Source organism: Xenopus tropicalis, chromosome 9 (genome assembly GCF_000004195.4).
Source record: "Xenopus tropicalis strain Nigerian chromosome 9, UCB_Xtro_10.0, whole genome shotgun sequence".
Classification (NCBI taxonomy): Eukaryota; Metazoa; Chordata; class Amphibia; order Anura; family Pipidae; genus Xenopus; species Xenopus tropicalis.
This window is the reverse complement of record NC_030685.2, coordinates 66,446,919-66,468,000: the sequence shown is the minus strand read 5'-3', so window position 1 is coordinate 66,468,000 and position 21,082 is coordinate 66,446,919. Positions and strand designations below refer to the sequence as shown.

The following is a 21,082-nucleotide window of genomic DNA, read 5'->3' as shown; positions in this document are numbered from 1 at the left end:
TGCCAGTAAGGACCTGTGCCAAATCCATCTCATGATCAGTGATCTCCATTCCCAGGAGGCACTTATATCTAGTCAGTGGTACCCCATCTGTCTCTGGGCCCCCAATTGCAGGGTCTTAAGCCACTGGCATAGTGGGAATTGATGTCTGCAAAACGAAAGGGGACTCCTTTAAAGCTGGTCACACACAGACTAATACAAACTGCCAACTTAGCCCGCCCAGACTGAGTCAGCACATTGTCAGCAATAGCTCAAGTATGGGGTGATTAGGACTGCCTGAACCAATAACTGCCCCAAAATCAACCAGCTATCTATCAGGCAGGTATGAAAGTTCAGTCATGCAAGGACTGCTTTGGTTGATGTGGCCTTGTGTGATAGGACCCCATATTCCTGCAGTAAAATCTTTTTGTAGGGCCCCAGGCCTTTTCTTACCTTGTGGGAAGGTGGCCATATTGGGCAAAGAACTGCTTGTTTGCTGATCCAGTAGCACTCCACATGTGGGGTCACCTTGAGCTTAATTTAATGGCACTGTTATTACAGCCTATGACTTGCTAAATTACTGGGGGTATGAGCTGGAGAGTCTGTAACAAAGAGCTTGCAGTCTAATGATAGAAGGTGCACTAAGCTCTAGTTAAAATGATGTTGTGTGTGCAAGCTAAGCTCTTCAGCAGGCCTACGTTTAGACTCACTTGAAGCCACAATTGGGAAACAGATTGATGGGCAAATAGGCGATATGAATCTCAAGATCTGCTGCTCAATGTGTTTGTAGAATGGGACAATGTGTTGGCCATATATTATCTATCATGCAATAAAAGTCAGGCCCACAGTGGGATATCTGCATAAGAAAGAGAGATCCTTTAGCACCAGTCTGGGAGCCCAGCCCCTCCATCTGCATGTTAGCTTTCTAAATAGCTAAATGTCCACATTAATCAACTGCTCCTCTTGTTTACGGGAGTGATGAATGTAGGAGCGAGTTCAGGCGGGCCGCTAGAACATTACAATGGATGTTAGTGGGACTTTTCCCAGTCCAGTGCCATATAAATCATCTGTATTGTTTAAGGTACATTGATCAGTCTAATGGCTTGTAATAGGCTTCTAATTGCCTCTAGGAGAGGGCTGTAAACTGCCAATTGAACGTGAAACGCTTCATGGCCTGAGTTGAAATTCCCCTTAATCATAAGATCCCATGATCCTGTGACAGTTAGAGATCAGGGAGGGGTCTGGTCTCTAAAGTCTTAGACTTTAAAGATAAGACCTTTTGGACCTCGTCTAATATCAGGATACGTAATAAACTGTATGTGTGCTGGTTCCCTCAGACTTCATACATGAAACTTTGTGAACGTTGTCTAATATCCTGAAGTCGGGATGTCTATAAGTCTGGGTGTGGGTGGTTCCCTCAGACTTTATACATGAAAGTTTTTGGACTTTATCTAATATCCAGAAGTCAAGATAACTATAAATCTTGGTGTGGGTTGGTTTGTACAGACGTTATACATAGGTCCTGCTGGACCTTGTCTAATATTGGGAAATCTAATTAACTGGATGTGTGTTGGTTTCCTCAGACCTTATACATAAAACTTTTTGGAACTTGTTTAGAGATAACTAAAGATCTGGTTGTGAGTTGGTGTCCTTCGACTTTATACATCAGACATACTGGACCTTATGAAATATCATAATGTCATGGTATCTAAAGGGGGTTCATTTCCCTCAAACAACATATAAAAATGTGTTTATTTAGGGATCTCCAAAACATTAGGTTCCATCTGTGTTTTAATATTCTGGGCTCCTCTAATGTCACATATCTACTGTCACAAGGGGGTGATTTGCTTTGATGCATGAAATCCACTTTGTCAAATGGGCTGTTTTACTACTGATTACTACTGTGCCCACCATAACTACTGACCCAATTCATTCATCTTATTTCAGGGTAGTGCACAATTTGATTTGGTTTTCAGCAGTGGAATGACAAGTTATTGGGCCCCACAGCAACTTTATTGGGCCCCTATGCTTGTGCAGTTTATGTAACTTATGCAAAAATGTACGTAACTTCCATATCGAGTAATGACAGCACAGAGCAAGGGCAGGTAGGTGCGAAGGGGTTAAACTCAGCGCCAATTCCACTGACCCCTATAAACTGAATGACTTATCAGCATATTAATCAATTTATATGAACTGCTTATTATAGAGTAACATCAGCTGTTTATATTGCATAAGCAAGGGGCGTGGCCAAAATAACATGTTCGGGGCCCTGAAGTTTCTGATGGCGGACATAGGGATAAAAGAATTATCCCTATTTGAATGGCACCAATTATCTGGTCCTGTGTGTGGTCACCGTGTGTCTATGAAAAGTGAGGGGAAATAATCAGCTGTCACTAGAGAGCCCATAATGTTACAATAAGGGTAAGCCTGAATTAGTAATATCATTAGCAAGAACTAACTTCTAACATCAGAGAGACAGTTCCTTAGGGCCGTGACACACAAGTTGAAACTTCAACGACTTCGGCAAATTGCGGCGCCGCGTATGCCATCCCACCGGCAATTTACATTCTAGCCGGTGGGATTGCATTGCGGGGAAATTAGTCGCTCGCGGCAACGGAGACTTGTTGTGGCACGACTTGTGCCAGCACCACTATCGGGATTGGACTGGGTGGGTGGGACACTGGAAAAATACCTGATGAGCCCCTGCCGACTGAACTGCTTGCACCGGTGTTCCCTCCCCAATAGAAGAGTAGGGTTCTGTACCCTGCCTGGTGGGACTGACCCCTGTCACTCTTACTCCCCTGGGCCCCAGCCCCATTGTCCCAATAAAACTATCCCACTAATGTCTCTTGTTGCAGCCTGATTCACCAGCTCCACTGTCACATTTGGGGCTAATTTATAAACACAGGGCAAATTTGCACCTGGGCAATTACACATAGCAACCAATTAGTGATTAGTTTTTTTTTTACCAGCTGCAGGTTGAACACTGAAAGCAATGATCTGATTGGTTGCCATGGGTTACTGCCCGGGACAAATTTGCTGATTGTTTATAAATTACTCCTAATGCAACTATTCCAGTGATTCTCCTACAGTTGTCTGATAACCAGCAATGGTCTGGGCTCCAGTACCACTGTCATAATGTCACTATCCCACTGATTCTCCCACAATAATCTGATACCCATTCTCCCCTGGGCTCCCCCCTATTGTCACAGTGTAACTATCCCAGTGACTCTCTTGCTGTAGCCTAATTCCCCTGGGCTCTAGCTGCTCTGTCACAATGCCACTATCCCAGTGGTCCTCCTGCAGTGGCCCCATACCCATGCTCCCCTGGGAAACAGCACCACTGTCATAACATGAATATACCAGTGTGTCTCCTGCAATTATCTGATACCCCTCCTCACCTGAGCTCCAGCCCCTCTGTAACAGTGTAACTATCCTTGTGATTTACCTATAATACTCTGATACCCCTACTCCCCTGGGCTCCAGTCCCTCTGTAACAGTGTAACTATCCTTGTGATTTACCTATAATACTCTGATACCCCTACTCCCCTGGGCTCCAGTCCCTCTGTAACAGTGTAACTATCCTTGTGATTTACCTATAATACTCTGATACCCCTACTCCCCTGGGCTCCAGCCCCTCTGTAACAGTGTAACCATCCTTGTTTCACTAGGCTCCACCACTGTCACAATGTAACTATCCCAGTGAGGCTCCTACAATAATACCCTTACCCCCCTGGGCTCCACTAAAACAGTATAAGTATCCCACTGCTTCTGCAATATTCTGATACCTATACCCCTTCAAATAAACTTTATATTTTTTTATTTCCCTCCCAGAAAACACGCTGAAAGCCTTCTCAATAATTGCAGTCATTAAAATCATCAAACACTGTGAATTCGCTATGTGTATATCTCCATTTAAAATTACAGTTTGTCTGTGTATAAGATTAACATTAGGCTGCATGTGGCTCATCCATTCGGGCTAAATATGCAACTCCACAAGCTGTATCTGTGTGTGTGTGTGTAAATATGTATGTGATGTGTCTGTGGGATACATATATATATATATATACACACAAATCTTTATATATATTTAGGAGGATTTTTTTTTTAATTTCTAGCCTAAATGCCTAGTGGCATTTCGTTTAAGAAATGTTTCTAGAAACACAATAAGAAGTATTACTTGTCTATAACATATTTAATAGTTAATCAGTAATTTCACCTAAACAATCCCAGTTAAGGACAGAGATCTGAATAAACAGTCCCATCCGATTGTATTTGCAGATTCCCACCCCCCTCCTTTTCCTACAGAGAAGGTACAGGGGCTGGCTTCCTTCCCTGAAGGTGTTATTTTATCAGCATCACTTGATTTGATAATAACCAGTCGATTATATAAAATGTAAATGAAAGTGTAATTATAAAATATGGTGTCTTAAGGTGCCCTGCTGCTGATGAATGGCAGGATACTTATTATTGTTGCTTGATGTGACTCTGCCTTACCGACCCAAACACCAGGCTCTTTCTGTCTGTTGCCTGAAACAAGATATTTCATATGTTTCTCTCTTTTTAAAGAAGAACTTTGTTTATTATACACATTTGCCACCTTTATTGCGCTGCGCAATATACTTATTCCTGCGAATGATCTGCTGCCCAATGACAGGAGAACGGATACAATATTAACTTCTCCCCAACAATGGGAACTGATTAGCCAGCCCTAACAAATGCTAATTATTTTTACTTTTTTTTTTTTTTTTTTTTTTTTAAATAGGCATTAATATTATTTAACCATCTGTGTGCCTGAGAGCATATACCCTGTGTCCAAGGAATGTAATGCATACAGCCATATCTAATGTCACACCATGTGGAATAAAGCAACATTTTATTTAATAGAAAATATATATATATATATATCTATTAGAAGAAAAGGAAAGGTTTATCAATTGTTTCTATCAATATAATTTAACCAGTTGTTTGCTTGGAAGCATATATCCACTGGCAAAGGAACGTAATAAACAGCCATAACCTGGACTCGCACCATCTGAAAAAAGGGGACATTTTAGAAAGAAATAAATCTAAAAAAGAAATAAATATAAAAGGAAAGGAAGAACGTGTCCCTCAATTGTTTCCAATTTGTTGCTTTAAAAGGAAAAAAAAAGAAATCATTTCAACTCAGTAACTCACTAGAGGTTTTTTTCACCCCACATTCTCGTTTTAGTCAAATTTGTTTATGCAGAATCGACATTTAATAGGGCTAATTGCATTGCAGTTAAATTGCCCTGATTGCAGCAAAGGGAAGCAATTTGTGTGCTCTCTGTCTGGCTTTGCAAGAAATTGTTCTATATTCACCTCTTTAGAAAGAAGTGGAGGTTTAAGGCACAGACTCTGCACAAATTGCACTTGGCTTGACTGGTTGCATTCAGCCACTATAATAGAAGTATTATTTGACCGCTTTGAATAATGTAAAAACGTCGGATGAAAGCTCTCTCCCCCCCAATTGCTTTTAACTTTTAAAAGGACGATGATTCTCTCCAAACCAGGCTTTTGTTATGCTGTCATTATCCCCCAAATGTTTTAACAGCCATCTCCCCACTTTAGCATACTACCCCAAGCTTTGTTTTAGCAACTGCACAGGCAGCCAGGGGAGAATTCAGCTCAAACATCGACTTTGCTTTGGAATATTCTTCTCCAATATTTCGTATTAAGCTCCTTCTAAATTGCGAATTGTGGATTAAACACGAGAAATAAAAATGTGCTGTTATGCAGCGCAATTAAATCAATTAAGCCAGAGCTACAAAAAATGCATACAGTAATGGGAAGAATGGGAAAATATTTTAAATGACATTCAGATTAATGGTATGCTATATGTCTTTATTTGAAAATATATTAAATATGTGTGTGTATTTATCCATGAGCATATATAAATCTGTAATATTTGCGATTTTGTCCAAGGGAAAGTCACCCTGTGTGAACAGAGCCAGGCAGCCTTAGGACACCTGAATGAGCCCCTGTTAGAAAAGGGAATAGCAGATTATGTTACCAGATTCACCTGTTGTGGACTGGTGATCCCCTCACGTTTAGATCACTGATATTTCGATTTATTTTCCTTCTTGATACAGGAGCCTTTTTAATGTCCACACTGTGCCAATTCCCCAGCCTCACACATGACAAGGGGAACCCGGCTCCATTGTGGCAATGATTTCTGCCTCCCCTGGGGATCTTTCAGGAGCGATTAGATATGAAGGTGGAACCTGTCAAAGGAAAGAAAAATTAAACACCCTGGAGCAGAGGATAGATTAGGAGAGGGGTGTAGAGAATGAACTTCTAAGAGATGGTGCCTTTAAACGAAATAGGCAAAGAAGAATGAAATATCCTGTAGGGAATGTCACTCCTGGCAGATCCCAGCCTGACTCTGCCCAGGTGGCACTGGCTTTGGGGGGTGTTTGGGGTTAAAGTGGGATCTTGTAAAAACAAACGAGACCCCAGCAGCCAGACGTGCGATACCAGCTCTTTCCTCTTATGCGAATTCTCCGTTTAACTTGAACCTGCTGGAAAAAAAGTAGATTGTGACATCATATTTTTCCGATGCAAAATGCATTATTGATCGGCAATGGGATGGATACAAATGTTTATAACAAGCTCTGAAGAAAGAATTAAATTGACCAGCTCCTGATTTGTAATTAACCACCCAAGCCCACCCACCCCCCTTTCCTTCTCCATCAGATCTGTCAGAACAGAAGCCCGGCTCAATGTGAATAACAGTCAGGACATATCCCAATCAATCCCCATAGGAAGAAAAAGCATCTAAATAGGTTAATGCCCTTTTCACAGCCACAGGGGCCCACAAGGCATCTCCCTGCTGAGCATTGCAGGCCCCTTTGGGAGGGAAGGGGTGAAAGTCGGATTTCTAGAGCCCAAAGCAATAGAAATTCCAGACCCTCTCCCTGCCCTCAGTGCACAGATGTCTTAAATCTCTCCCATTCTGATTGGTTGCGACGCGCCTCCAGTCGGCGTTCCGTGCTTGCTGATTGGTGGAGAGCGCCAGGCAGCGGTACTTCAAAGCAGCGGCTGGCAGGGCTTAGCGTTGAGTGGAGCAGCGCGTTGGAGGCAGTAGGTGGAACCTCAGTCGGTACAAGTTGTGTGCGGAGAAGGGAGCACCCTGCCTGGCAGCACCTCTTCCCCACCCAGGCACCCTGATCTCTGCCCAGGGCCAAGGGACGGGCTATGGCTACCTCTATACTTGGGGTAAGTTTGCTCTCTCTCCCAGCACAGGGGCAGGGCACTAAGCCGCAGGGCACTAAGCCGCAGGGTATCCGGGCACAATCGTTTCCTAGCAGGGCCGACTGCTTGGTATTCGGAGCTGTGACATTTCCTTGCATTATACAGACACACACATATATATATTGTATAAAGTAATTGGGCGACAGAAGCGCACAACAGAGCTTGTGGGTTGTGGTTTTAATAATCATCTAATCCTAAATGTGTGGTGTTTGTTGCTTTTCAGTTTATGTTATGTACGTTATGTACAGGGAGACTTACTCTTATACAGATCTGACTGGCAGCTTTGCTTGTGGGTTCGGGACTGGCACTCACAATTGCTTATCACTTGCTGGCATTAGCCAAATCCCCAAACCATTAGCTGCATTCCCCTGGCATTTACCTGGCTGATTACATATCTGCCCTGCCATACTGCTTGCTCCTATTAGTTTTGCCCCTATGTAGCTTGGCACCCACTCTGCTAATTTGGCACCGCCAAAACTACAGCATTATCTAACACTGCCACTCATTCCCATAGTACCTTGTGCCCTGCTTACCATTCCCTTGCCTGGTAATGACAGTGCCTGGCAGTGCCCCAGACAATATTTATTTGCCTGACAGTGCCAATGCCTTATATAACCCTATATTGCCTAGAACTGCTACTAAACTCTGCACTGGTATAACACAGATACTACTTGCCACTTACCTACTATCACCTCTGGCATTGGGTGCTACTTACCCTTATATTTCCCGACACTGTCTCTAAAACAGATACCGACTGGCACTACCACTACCACCACTATTCCCTGGTTCTAGCCTGGCACTAAGAGCAATGCAGTTATTGCCGCCTGGCGCTGCAAGTAATGGAGTTATTACTTGGCCCTGCTATAAATACTTGCATTTCTTGGTATTTCCATTAACACAGGCATTGCCTGGCACCGTCATCAATATGGATATTACCTATCATTGAGAATAGCAAGGATATTGCCTGGCACTGCCACAAATTCGGGCACTCCTGCCCATCTGTTTAGTATTTAGATATTTAAAAGCCTGACTTGAATTAGGCAAAGCCCGGAGCTGTCTCCTTCCTTCCCTTGTTCGAAAGTAGAAACAATTTGGTCTCAGTTTCTTTGCAGCCACTTTGGCTAAATCGATTTTAGTTTGTGTCGCTAAAATTTCCGATCGTAGGCGGATAAATCTCATTGCTGACTGGTTCCTTGTATAATGACAAAAATCAGAACAAACTGACCGCACTGAGAAACCCGAATCCATTGAATACTGTCAAGTTGTAAAGTTGGTTCTCTCGAAATATTTCGTTTGGATGGAATTTACTGTAGTGCGTCACTTTCTGCGATTAATTCGGGTTATCCTGAATAAATCGCTAATTTTGGTTTGCTTATTCGGAATGTGGAAATTCATAAGCGATCGCAAATAATCCGTGAAAGGTGATTCAGATCTGCAATTGGCAGTCTTTGTGTTACCCCTGAACTCAAAGAAAAAAGAATCGCAGCCGTTAAATGGTTTTATTGGGACTTTAAATTCATAAACCTGTCAGAGTGCGAGTTCCCAAAGGTGAAAAGCCAAACTTAGTGACTCTAATACTGAGAAGATCCCTGTAACAGAGACCCCCATTTGCAAGAAAAGTTATCTCAGTTGGCAGGATACCCCATGCCCACAGACCCTGCCACTTTTCTCTCCTTCCTTCCTGGCATAGAATCAGGTCGGGATACAATAGTTTCATGAGTGCGGGGTGAGGATTCAGGGTGGCAGGTTCCCGACAGCCCACTTGTTCATCTCACTAATGGGGTTTGTTCCAAGGGCTGGGACTGACATTGGTTCCAATCAGCAGGATATTGGCACTAATTCTACAATGAGCGGGGTCCTGGGAAGGTTTGCGCCAGGTATCAGAATACCATTGCGCAAGAGTCGGAGGCTTGGGGTTATGGGGCAGTAAAGTGGCTGAACTTGGAGGGAGGCATTAGTGGCAGTGGCCATAAAGCAGTGGTCCCACACTGTGGAGTTGCCCCTCTGGGGGTTGTGGTACTTAAACAGTGGCTGGGGTAAGGGCCAATTTAGTGAGATTTGGGGAGAATGCCTAGTTACCCTCTAACTGGGGGAAGCCAACTTTTTATATTGAAATATTCTTGGAACTAGGAGTGGGGATAAGACAGCAGAAATGTCATTTATCTGTTACTTTATGAGCTAAAATGGGCTTAAATTAAGCAAAACTGCGTCCGCAATGTGGTTGGAATAGAGGGAGTAACAGGGTGAGGGGGGCTAGAGGCTCTGGTACCAAGTTATCTTGCGGTTCTGATCTGCTATTGTGGTTCTGATCTGCTATTGTGGTTCTGATCTGCTATTGTGGTTCTGATCTGCTATTGTGGTTCTGTGTAGGCTGAGATAGGGGTACACCTGCTAATGATGATTTTCTTTGTGCTCCTCAGGAAGAACCGAGATTTGGTACCACTCCCCTAGCCATGTTGGCTGCCACCTGCAATAAGATCGGGAACACCAGCCCCCTGAGTAGCCTGCCGGAGTCCAGCGCCTTTGCCAAAGGAGGTTTTCATCCCTGGAAACGCTCCTCATCCAGCTGCAGCCTGGGCTCTAGCCTGGGGGGATTCGCAGTAGCCACCAGCCGGGCCTCCGGTGCCCTAACAGGGGGAACAGCCACAGCCAACAGTGCGTTCTGCCTGGCCTCCACCTCCCCAACCTCCTCCGCCTTCAGCAGTGACTATAGCGGACTCTTTTCCAGCGCCTCTGGGGTGTCCCCGCAGGAATCAGCCGGCCAGTCAGCTTTCATCTCCAAGGTTCACGCCTCCGCGGAGGGTCTGTATCCGCGGGTGGGAATGGCTCACCCATATGAGTCCTGGTATAAGTCTGGCTTCCACTCGGACGTGTCTGGCGGGGCTTCGGCCTGGTGGGATGTACACGCTGCCGGCCCCAGCACATGGCTGGAGGTGCAGAACACGCAGGGGGCCCTCCACTCTGGGGCTGCCGCACATGGGCAGCTGGGAGCCTACAGCCCGGACTTTAGTTCCCTGACCCACTCAGCTTTCAGCTCCACTGGCGCCTCCCATCTGCTCCCAGGGGGTCAGCACCTACTCACCCAAGACGCCTTCAAGCCGGTGCTGCCCTCCTATCCGGACTCTGGGGGCCCCATGCTCTCTGGGGCGGCAGGGACTGGGGCAGGGGGCACTGGGCGCTCAGCCAGACGGTACTCAGGCAGGGCCACCTGCGACTGCCCCAACTGCCAAGAGGCAGAGAGATTGGGGCCCGCCGGGGCCAGCCTGAGGAGGAAGGGGCTGCACAGCTGCCATATTCCCGGCTGCGGGAAGGTTTACGGCAAAACGTCTCACCTGAAGGCGCATCTGCGCTGGCACACCGGGGAGAGGCCCTTCGTTTGCAACTGGCTCTTCTGCGGCAAGCGATTCACTCGCTCCGACGAACTTCAGCGGCACCTGCGCACCCACACTGGAGAGAAGCGCTTTGCCTGCCCTGTATGTAACAAACGCTTTATGCGCAGCGACCACCTTAGCAAGCACATCAAGACGCACAACGGGGGAGGTGGAGGGGGCAAAAAGGGAAGCGACAGCGACACAGACGCCAGCAACTTGGAGACCCCTAGATCTGAATCCCCTGAACTCATCATGGAAGGGGTTAGGCCCGGAAAGGACTCTGGGAATGACTCCTAGGAGGGGGGCGGCCACCTCTGGGGGCACATAGACTTCTTCCTGGGGGTGCAGCCAGTTTGTGGCGACAAAAACGCATACGGACGCCTTAGAGATGCGACTGAATTTTTTGGGGGGGATTCATAGCTACTTGTTGCTCGAGTGCACTGGACTCTATGTACTGGCAAAGGCAAAATGAAACTAGAAAATATCGCAGGACTTCTAGATTCAGAGCAATAGACGCAATTATCGGGGCTCAGAGACTGGGAACCCCCTTATTCTTTCTATTACAGCGATTAAAAAGACCAGAAACCCCTTCCGATTCCTTTGTGGATTACGACACTAAATCCTCCACTGAGATCTATTAACAGTTTTTTTTTTATGATCAATAAATTCAATTCATCTTTAAACGCAGATTAAGGTGAGAAGATGAAACAAAAAAACCGAGGGAAATATTTGGGACGATTTATCAGCATTTCCTATATTCTGTATAAAAATAGGTTTCAGAAAGGTCGTGTTGATTTTTATTCATTTTCCCCATTGTAAACGTTTATTCCAATAGTTTTATTTTTCGTGGATTCCTGAAATTCAGGATATTTCTTTTTCTTTCTTTTCTGATGCACTTTGTGAAAGTCAATATATATATATATGTAAGAGATATTTAAAATGTTGATTTAACATTTCACTCAGACGCGTAAATTAAAAAAAAAAAAAAAAAAGAAAATCAAATTTAAATGCGTTTATCTGTATTATAAAAAAAAAAAATCCTGGTCATATTTTGATTTTCGTATTAAAGACTTCTGATCATGACAGTTCTTGGTATTTTTTTTTATTGGGTTCCATTTTGTAAATATTATTTATAATGATCTATTTGTATAAGAATCTGTCAACCGAGACATTTATAAAATAACGTTTCATTTTGTGTTGAAATAGAAACAATTCTCACTGACTAATGTAACATTACAGAAGCGCATTAATTGATATCAAAACGAAATCAAGGGTAAGAATATTAGTAATTGAAATAAGAAATCTCGGTTTACAGATGATCCCAGTGGAAAAGCCCACGATAAATACCCCGCAGCAGACATTCCGAGCTCAAATAGAAAATCTTGTTCCCTGTTATTAATTTTGACTTTGAACACAGAGCAACCCCATGTGTGTTGTATTCCCTCATTAGAGATTCGTGTCTTATCAAATATCTAATTAATCTGCTAGCCATCATTTGTCCTGACCAACTTTATCTCAGCTAGTCCAGGGGGAAAAAAGGGAAAAAAATCTTCCCTGGGACAAAACATCCCTTGAAGATCGCTTTTAATTGTCCAAATTAACTGCACGAAATTTACATGTCAAACGGTAAAGGGCAAGTGGAGATAAAATGGAAACGATTTGAAAGCTTCTAAAATAAGCACTTAATTTGATAACTGAGCCTTTTAATGCTAGGAAAGCAGCCTCTTGCCTTTATTATTCTACAATTTTTTTTTTTTAATTTTCTTTCCAAAAGGCAAGGCCTGGGGACGCTATTGAAAGGGTTCAAGGATATTCTGGACTTCTTTGTGATTACCCAGCGCAGCGTCTTATGCAGAGAGAGAGAAAAGGGAGAGAGGAATAATTAAAGTGTGTGGATCAGGCCTGGGAACACACTCGGAAGAGGAATCTCATTTAGACAGCTTCTTTCAAAATAAGGCACTGTTAAATTGACCAGAAGGCAATTATTGAAATGAAAATGATTTTAACTGGTGTTTGTCTTGTTTCCAGCCACTAAAGGGGAAAAAAATGCTAAATTAAAGTCATTTGGGTTTCTTAAAAAAAAAGGGAGACATTGTGTGCTGGAGCCGAGTACAGGGAGCAGTTGTTGGAGAGAACAGAGACAAGGGGGCGACAGTTGCTCATTTCTGGACAAGTCGCAATTACGCCTGATGTTCTGGGGAAACGAATTTATTTACGGGTGAAATTGTAGCCCCCAGATTTTATTGTGATTAAATCTTTCTCTTTCAATTGTGGCACTAACAATTCGAGTTTATTTTTCCTTCCAACTGTCATGCTGATAATTAGCAATGTCTACGTTTAATTGGCTTATTATTCATCACTCATCCTGCAGTAAATCTGTGTCATTCATCTATTTGACGGTGGGGTTTTTTTGTACATGTTTTCGTCTCTTGTGGTTTAGTTCCCCTTTTAACCCCTTCAGTGCAGGACAAGGCAAGGGAGACAGACTTTAGAGGAGTTGCGGAAGCGCCGGGGGGAGTAGGGGACTATGGGAATGGCAGCTTGGGGGCATCAGCAGTGCCCCTGGGTATAGGGATGTTTATTAAGAGAATCTTCCTGCTGGTGGGCTTGGGGGTGACCTTTGCTCCCCAGTTCCTTGTACAGAGAGGGAATGAATGAGATCAGGTGCTGGGACAGACTTTGGGTGGCAGGACTTGGCTCAGTGATCAAGAGGCAACTGGGGAGGGGGTGGGGGCAATAGCTCTGCCCTGAGGGTCAGGCAAAAGTCTGTCAATGGAGCCTCCCCAGAAATAAGGCAAAGGGCTGGGCGTGTCCCAAAATAGAAGGTTTCAATAGTCATTGCTGACTAACCCCATAAAGGGCTGTTATTAGGCCTACTAATACCCCCTGTAACTAGGGCTTAGCTCATCTGTCTAATCCACTGATGCAACTAAATAATAGGCACTTGCAGGGAGAATAAACACACACGGGCATGTACTTGTGGGGTATATATAAATATATGTATTTGTTCTTAACAATATACTGACCTTTCTTATCTCAGATTTTAATTATCAGAGCTGCCAGCGCTAGACTTTACGCAATATTCGCCCATATTCGTGTTTATTTCTTAATTTACAGAACGCAATAGTTTAGTACATTAGTAATATGATTGTATATGGTTTATACATCTCTATATAAGGAGTAAGACAAGGCTGTAGTTTTAGGGGCATTACGAAATACAGTAAAATCTCACTTTCATAATATTGGCTCTTTGCTGCCATCTTGCGGCCAAGACGCGCACAGCTTCAGGCTTCCTCAGTATCACTGGGATTTCTTCACGTTAAAATTCCGACCAAAGATTCTCATTTAGAACAGAGAGCGGATATCCCTTCTGTGTTCCTATTCTGCCATAAGACTTCCCTACAGGGATTACCTTGTTTATAATAGCATCTTCATTATTAAGTGAAAGTGACATTTCGGTTATTATGGGATGGCTGGGGCTAGACAGTCTGAGGACTCTCATGGGGCTGCTCATGCCATCTTTCCTGCTCAGTAGAATTCAACTCTGTAACATCTTGTTTGCGTGAATAAAATGTTTCTGTTCAGTGATTTGCAGCTTCTCCGCATCCCACTCCTCTCTGCCTATTGTACAAACCTTTCTCATGTCTCTACTGTACCCTGCTTATAGCAGAACACAGGCTGTACCATCCCTGAATATTCCATGTGTTCAAATTCCATTATTAACTCATGTTAACCTGTCTGTATGTAACTAGGGCACATCTGCTTCTCTCTGGCACTCACCCCCACTCTCTCTTCTATAAGGCGAATTTACATGTTATTCTTCTGAGATACTTAGTTCTATTTTACGAATTAGTCTTCTCATCTATCTATTTATCTATCTATCTATCTATCTATCATCTATCTATCTATCATCTGTCTATCATCTATCTATCTATCTATCTATCTATCTATCTATCATCTAAATCTATATCTATCTATCTATCTATCTATCTATCTATCTATCTATCTATCTATCTATCATCTATCATCATCATCTTTCTATCATCTAAATCTATATCTATCTATCTATCTATCTATCATCTAAATCTATATCTATCTATCTAACTATCTAACTATCATCTATCTATCATCATCATCTTTCTATCATCTAAATCTATATCTCTATCTATCTATCTATCATCTAAATCTATATCTATCTATCTAACTATCAGCTATCTATCATCATCATCTTTCTATCATCTAAATCTATATCTATCTATCTATCTATCTATGTATCTATCTATCTATCTATGTATCTATCATCTATCAATCAATCAATCAATTTATCTAAATCTATATCTATCATCTGTGTCTGTCAATCTCTCTACCTATCATCTAACAGTCTGTATCTCTGTGGTTATCAACTGTCTAAGAAGGACAGTGCTTATTTCTTATAACGTATAAAGATAAAGATCTTATAACATATAACATATATAACGTATAAAGATCTATCTATCATCTATCTATCTATCTATCTATCTATCTATCTATCTATCTATCTATCATCTATCTATCTATCTATCTATCTATCTATCTGTGGGAGTTCTATAGGAGCTGGCCGGTTGCAGTTCATTCAGCACCTCGGAGAGCGGTGAGTCGGTGAGTCGGTGAGTCGGTGCCCGGTCCCAGTTGCGGCCAACGATCGGTTTATTGATTCTTCCCGTACCGAGTCCCTGTACCCAGGCCCGGGGGATGGGGCTGATTTGTATCCGTTCGGGGGATTTGGTTACGGTCTGATTCCTAATTCTATTTATTACTTTGTATCAGAAATCAGAGGAGCAGCTACACAGCGATTGTGAAAAATCTAAGGAATAAGGTTTCACAACGGGAGAAGCAGAGAAACACCCCCGGGTTCCATAGAGCCCCCCCTGCGATTCCCCCAAAGCCAAATCTCTCCCCCCCCTTGTACCCAAAAGCGCTGGCCTTTTCTCTATAAAGCAATGTACTAATTAGCGCCTGGATCATCAGGGCAAGGAGCCCTTGTCCATTCCCCTTGCAAGGAGATGCCGCTTGGTAAATGTGAGATTGCCTTTCAGCCTAAAGCAGCCTTACCTGAGCGTCATAATTATAGTAATTATACACATTCAAATTATATGCTAATTAAATTAGAATCAAATCGCTCTAAATCGAAACCAAATGAAGTAGTGAGGAATTAATCAATGACAACATAAATACAGAACTTAATAGATATTTATTTCTAAGGATCCCAAGGCTTATTGGAAGTTTTTCTTTTTTCAAAAGTGCCTGTAAGAAGAAAGCGAGCGGCAATAGGCGGCCCCTCAGCCCCTCAGCCCCCCGACTCCCCAGCCCCCCCACCCCCCAGCCCCTCCCGACTCCCCAGCCCCTCCCGACTCCCCAGCCCCCCCACTCCCCAGTCCCCCCACCCCCCAGCCCCTCCCGACTCCCCAGCCCCCCCGACTCCCCAGTCCCCCCACCCCCAGCCCCTCCCGACTCCCCAGCCCCTCCCGACTCCCCAGCCCCCCGACTCCCCAGCCCCCCGGCCCCCCCCCCGACTCCCCAGCCCCCCGGCCCCTCCCGACTCCCCAGCCCCCCGACTCCCCGGCGCTGCCCCGATTGGGACGGGCTCGGAGATGCACTTTCAGTTTGGCAAATGACAAATCAAGCAAGTTATTAACGAGCTGCAATGTTTTGATTAACATTTAAATAACAAATTGAATTCTGAGCGTTTGTTAATTCCAGTGAAATGAACTCCGTATTCCCACTGGGTTTAAGGGTTTGTGATCAGAGCTATCTGTAAGGGGGCGATTGCCCGGGCCCCACACTTACTGGGGTCTCACAGAGCAGCAACTGTAATTAGCAAATGTATGGGAAAGTGCAATCCAACTTATTAACCTCTTCACTGCCAGAGGCGCTTCTAATAGCAGCATAACAGGCCTATATAGCCCATATAGTAGGGAGAGATGGTGCCTATAGTAGCAGTGGGGGGATAATAGCCTCTGGGAAGGGACTGTGGCTGTGGGATAGCGGGTATAGTAGGGAGAGATGGTGCCTATAGTAGCAGTGGGGGGGATAATAGCCTCTGGGAAGGGACTGTGGCTGTGGGATAGCAGGTATAGTAGGGAGAGATGGTGCCTATAGTAGCAGTGGGGATAATAGCCTCTGGGAAGGGACTGGGGCTGTGGGATAGCAGGTATAGTAGGGAGAGATGGTGCCTATAGTAGCAGTGGGGGGATAATAGCCTCTGGGAAGGGACTGGGGCTGTGGGATAGCAGGTATAGTAGGGAGAGATGGTGCCTATAGTAACAGTGGGGGGGATAATAGCCTCTGGGAAGGGACTGTGGCTGTGGGATAGCAGGTATAGTAGGGAGAGATGGTGCCTATAGTAGCAGTGGGGGGGATAATAGCCTCTGGGAAGGGACTGGGGCTGTGGGATAGCAGGTATAGTAGGGAGAGATGGTGCCTATAGTAGCAGTGGGGATAATAGCCTCTGGGAAGGGACTGGGGCTGTGGGATAGCAGGTATAGTAGGGAGAGATGGTGCCTATAGTAGCAGTGGGGGGATAATAGCCTCTGGGAAGGGACTGGGGCTGTGGGATAGCAGGTATAGTAGGGAGAGATGGTGCCTATAGTAACAGTGGGGGGGATAATAGCCTCTGGGAAGGGACTGTGGCTGTGGGATAGCAGGTATAGTAGGGAGAGATGGTGCCTATAATAGTAGTGCAGGGGTGTCGAACTCAATCAGAGAAGGGGCCAAAATCAAAAATCCAGCCTAAATCGCGGGCCGAATGGTTTACTGAACAGTCATAGACAGTAGCCCCCACACACAGTGCCCCCAATTGCCTCATACACTGTACCCCCCATAGACAGTAGCCCCCACACACAGTGCCCCCAATTGCCCCCATAGAAAGTACCCCCAATTGCCCACATAAACAGTGCCCCCAATTGCCCCCATAAACAGTACCTTCCATAGACAGTAGCCCCCACACAAAGTGCCCCCAATTGCCTCATACACAGTACCCCTCCATAGACAGTAGCCCCCACATACAGTGCCCCCAATTGCCCCCATAGAAAGTACCCCCAATTGCCCCCATAAACAGTACCCTCCATAGACAGTAGCCCCCACACAAAGTGCCCCCAATTGCCTCATACACAGTACCCCCCATAGACAGTAGCCCCCACACACAGTGCCCCCATACAAAGTACCCCCAATTGCCTCCATAAACAGTGCCCCCAAAAATAAGTACCCCCAATTGCCTCATCATACACAGTACCCCCCATAGACAGTAGCCAGCCCGCACACACAGAGCCCCCACAGAAAGTACCCCCAACAGACCAGTGATGTCGGCGGCTCCTTCTCTCTTATGCCGCGGCAACAGGCACTACTATAAGGTTGCGCCTCGTCGCTGACGTGTTACGTCATACGCACGGGCGCAACCTTATAAAAGGGCCTGTTGCTGCGGCATAAGAGAGAAGGAGCCACTGGCGAAGACTTGTTTGGTATGTTTTTGCGCAGAGTGCGCACTCTGCGTAGGGAGCGGCGGTGCTGGGTGCCCCCCTGGGAGTTGGTGCCCTACGCAGAGTGCGTACTCTGTGTATAGGGAGCGGCGGTACTGCGCATGCGTAATAGATTGGCCGGCGAGATCACAAGCCTCCTATGTCACCACGGTCACCTATGACAGCGCGGTGCGGGCCACATTGCAAGGCCTGGCGGGCCGGATTTGGCCCGCGGGCCTTGTGTTTGACATGTGTGTAGTAGTGGGATAATAGCCCCTGGGACTTTAGATTACACTTATTGTAACTTAGTAACAAATGAAGAACATTCTAAGCAGCTATTAGATCCCTTCATCCTGGTTTTATATCAGTTTGCAACAAATTGCTGCCTTTAATTTGCAGATAATTTACAATTGTTAGTGCCATGTACAAAGTGCAATTTGATATGCAAGTTGCCATTTTTTCCCCATAATTCCCATGTAATTGTGGCTACGAGGGGGGAGTGTTTATTATGTCACAGAAGATCTAACAACATTGTGGGGGTGTGTCTGATGCAGGGTCGATCTGGGCCGGTGGGGCACTGGGAAAAAACCCAGTGGGCCCCTTTGGCCCAGATCCCCACTGGAGCTCTGTGGGCTGCAGATCTCCCCCAATGCACTGAAAGTAAGTTTAATTTACACATGCTCCAGGGAGGGGGATTAGGCAGGTGGCAGGGCCCCTGTGGGGGGTGGGGCCATGGCAGGGGCCCCTGAGGCTGCAGCCCCGCTGGGCCCTGCAACCCCCAGTCCCACCCCGGCCTGATGTGACACAATAAACACGAGGCACTAGCTACCGGTTACCCTCGCCATAGAGTGGCACCAATGGAGTTTGCTTATTGATACAGCCCTGGGGCCCAGGTGGCCCTTTATACAGAGTATGGTTTCAGGCATGGGCAGATAATCTGAAAAATTCCATCATCTCTGCCCATCAGACATGGGGATAAAGGACAGACAGCGCTGGGAAACTGTGCTTAATGCTCCCAACTCCAGTTGCAGGAGCAAAGAACATGGAACCAATTTACACAGATCAGATGGGATTCTCACTGGAGGATTATTTTGCATTTTAATGCAGCTGCAGGGCATAAATAACGGGGGAAGGTTTTATTGCTTTAAGACTACTACCATGGTGCGGCTGAACTACAGCTCCCAGCATGCCTTGACCTAAATAATATGTTCAATTATTCTGAGATTTGTAGTCCAGTGTGCTGAGGTACAGCAATAGACACTTGCAGTCTATGCCTATTGTAGGGCTGCCAGAGTCATAAACAAAATCCCATGCTGCATGGCAAGTCCTGGCAGGGCAATATAATACTGTTTTTCATGTTTGTTTAGGCTCTATGTAATCATTTAAACCCTTTTAACTGCTGGTATTTATGACATGCCAGTACTTTGTGGATGAGTCTGAAATCATCTCCCTTGCATGGATTTCTATGCCAATGTTTACCTAGACAGAGTTCAGACTACATTTCCCAGAATACCCTCTTGTGAAGAACTTTTTCCCTCTTGCAGAATCCTCACTGAAACCAGGAGGAGCAGTTGAGGTATATAGCACTCGGCATCTTGACTGCCACTGTGCCCAGGCCAAAAAAAACAAACAGCAGGGATTAGACAGCTGATGGGGACAGTTGGACATCTCTACAGGAAGCAGATCTGTAGGGCTTACAATTACAAGCTAAAGAAAATGTCAATGAAAAATAACTGTAACAAAAAAATACAATACCATTTTTCTTTGCTAAATAAGATCTGATGGAAGAATGTAGCATTCAGATCTATGAAACTTACCAGCCCACAGCAAAGAGAATAAACACAGAATCACCTTCTTAGCTGCTAAACAGGGAGGTAGGAGAACAACATTCATTAAACAACAGCGCCTCCTACTGGGAGATCCACATACTGGTGAAATCTGCTGCGCAAGCTTTAAACCAAATGGATAGTGGGGAAAAACGTAAAAAATGTATATATTAAAATGGTTAGAAAGAATTGTATTATTAGTCAATCAACCAGCTTGGTATTCCCCATGGATTTTAAATTTCCTCTTCTTTGTGATGGGTGGCCAGGTTGGCCAAAAATCTGCTTTTTTGGCCCTTTCGTTTAAGTTGGGTGGTCAGTTTAGGCAAAAGTCTGCTTCTTTTGGCAGAGTAGGCAAACTACTGAATTTTGTTATGGCCAATTTAAGGCCACTGCTTTTATACAAACTACATATAGACCAATATATATATATATATATATATATATATATATATATATATATATATATATATATATATATATATATATATATATATAAATAAGTAGTCAACAGCATCTCAATGCATGGCATCAGAATGTTAGTGCTTAAAAAGAGGCAGTGTGTACTCTTGTTTATCATCAGTGCAATCAGTAGGGCTTTTGCTGAACATACTATTGTCTATTGTTTTAATCAGGAAAAATTTATGGTTTTTACTATTTCTTGAACTAAACAGGGGAACTGAGACCACTCCATGGTTGGACATTGCAATGTAGATATATTGTCAGTACAAAACCCTGTCCCTTCCCCTGGTTTAGCTCAAGAAATAACAGAAACCATCTTTTTAAAACAATAGGTAAAAAGTAAGTTCAGCACAAGCCCTATTTATTGCACTCATGCTGCACGAGTGGATATACTGCTGCTTTAAATGTCCCACCTAGGCCAAACCCAGTTAGGAGCCAGGCTGATACATCAGCTGGAGCTGCACCTGAACTCTCCTCCATTCATTTCTATAAAGTTCTTTAACTCAGTAGAAGTCAGTAAATTAAAAAAAAAAAATGTATTCCTAATAAGCTGCATCCATATTAGGACAGTAGGTAGGGTTGCCACCAGGGCAGGGGGCGGGTCAATGGAGGAGGGGTGGTGTATGACATCAGGGGCGGAGCAATATTAGTGGGGGGCGGTGCAAGTCAGTGGGCCATATTT

General features: G+C 44.6%; 1 protein-coding gene across 1 annotated transcript; it reads left to right on the top strand.

Annotated features, from left to right (window-relative positions):
* The first annotated feature begins 7,080 nt into the window (after positions 1 to 7,080).
* On the top strand, positions 7,081 to 11,614 carry sp9 (Sp9 transcription factor). Its single transcript, NM_001078801.1, is given in 2 exon segments — positions 7,081 to 7,215; positions 9,672 to 11,614. Coding segments are annotated over 2 exon segments (1,269 nt in total). The 5' UTR covers positions 7,081 to 7,194; the 3' UTR covers positions 10,920 to 11,614.
* The last annotated feature ends 9,468 nt before the right edge of the window (positions 11,615 to 21,082 follow it).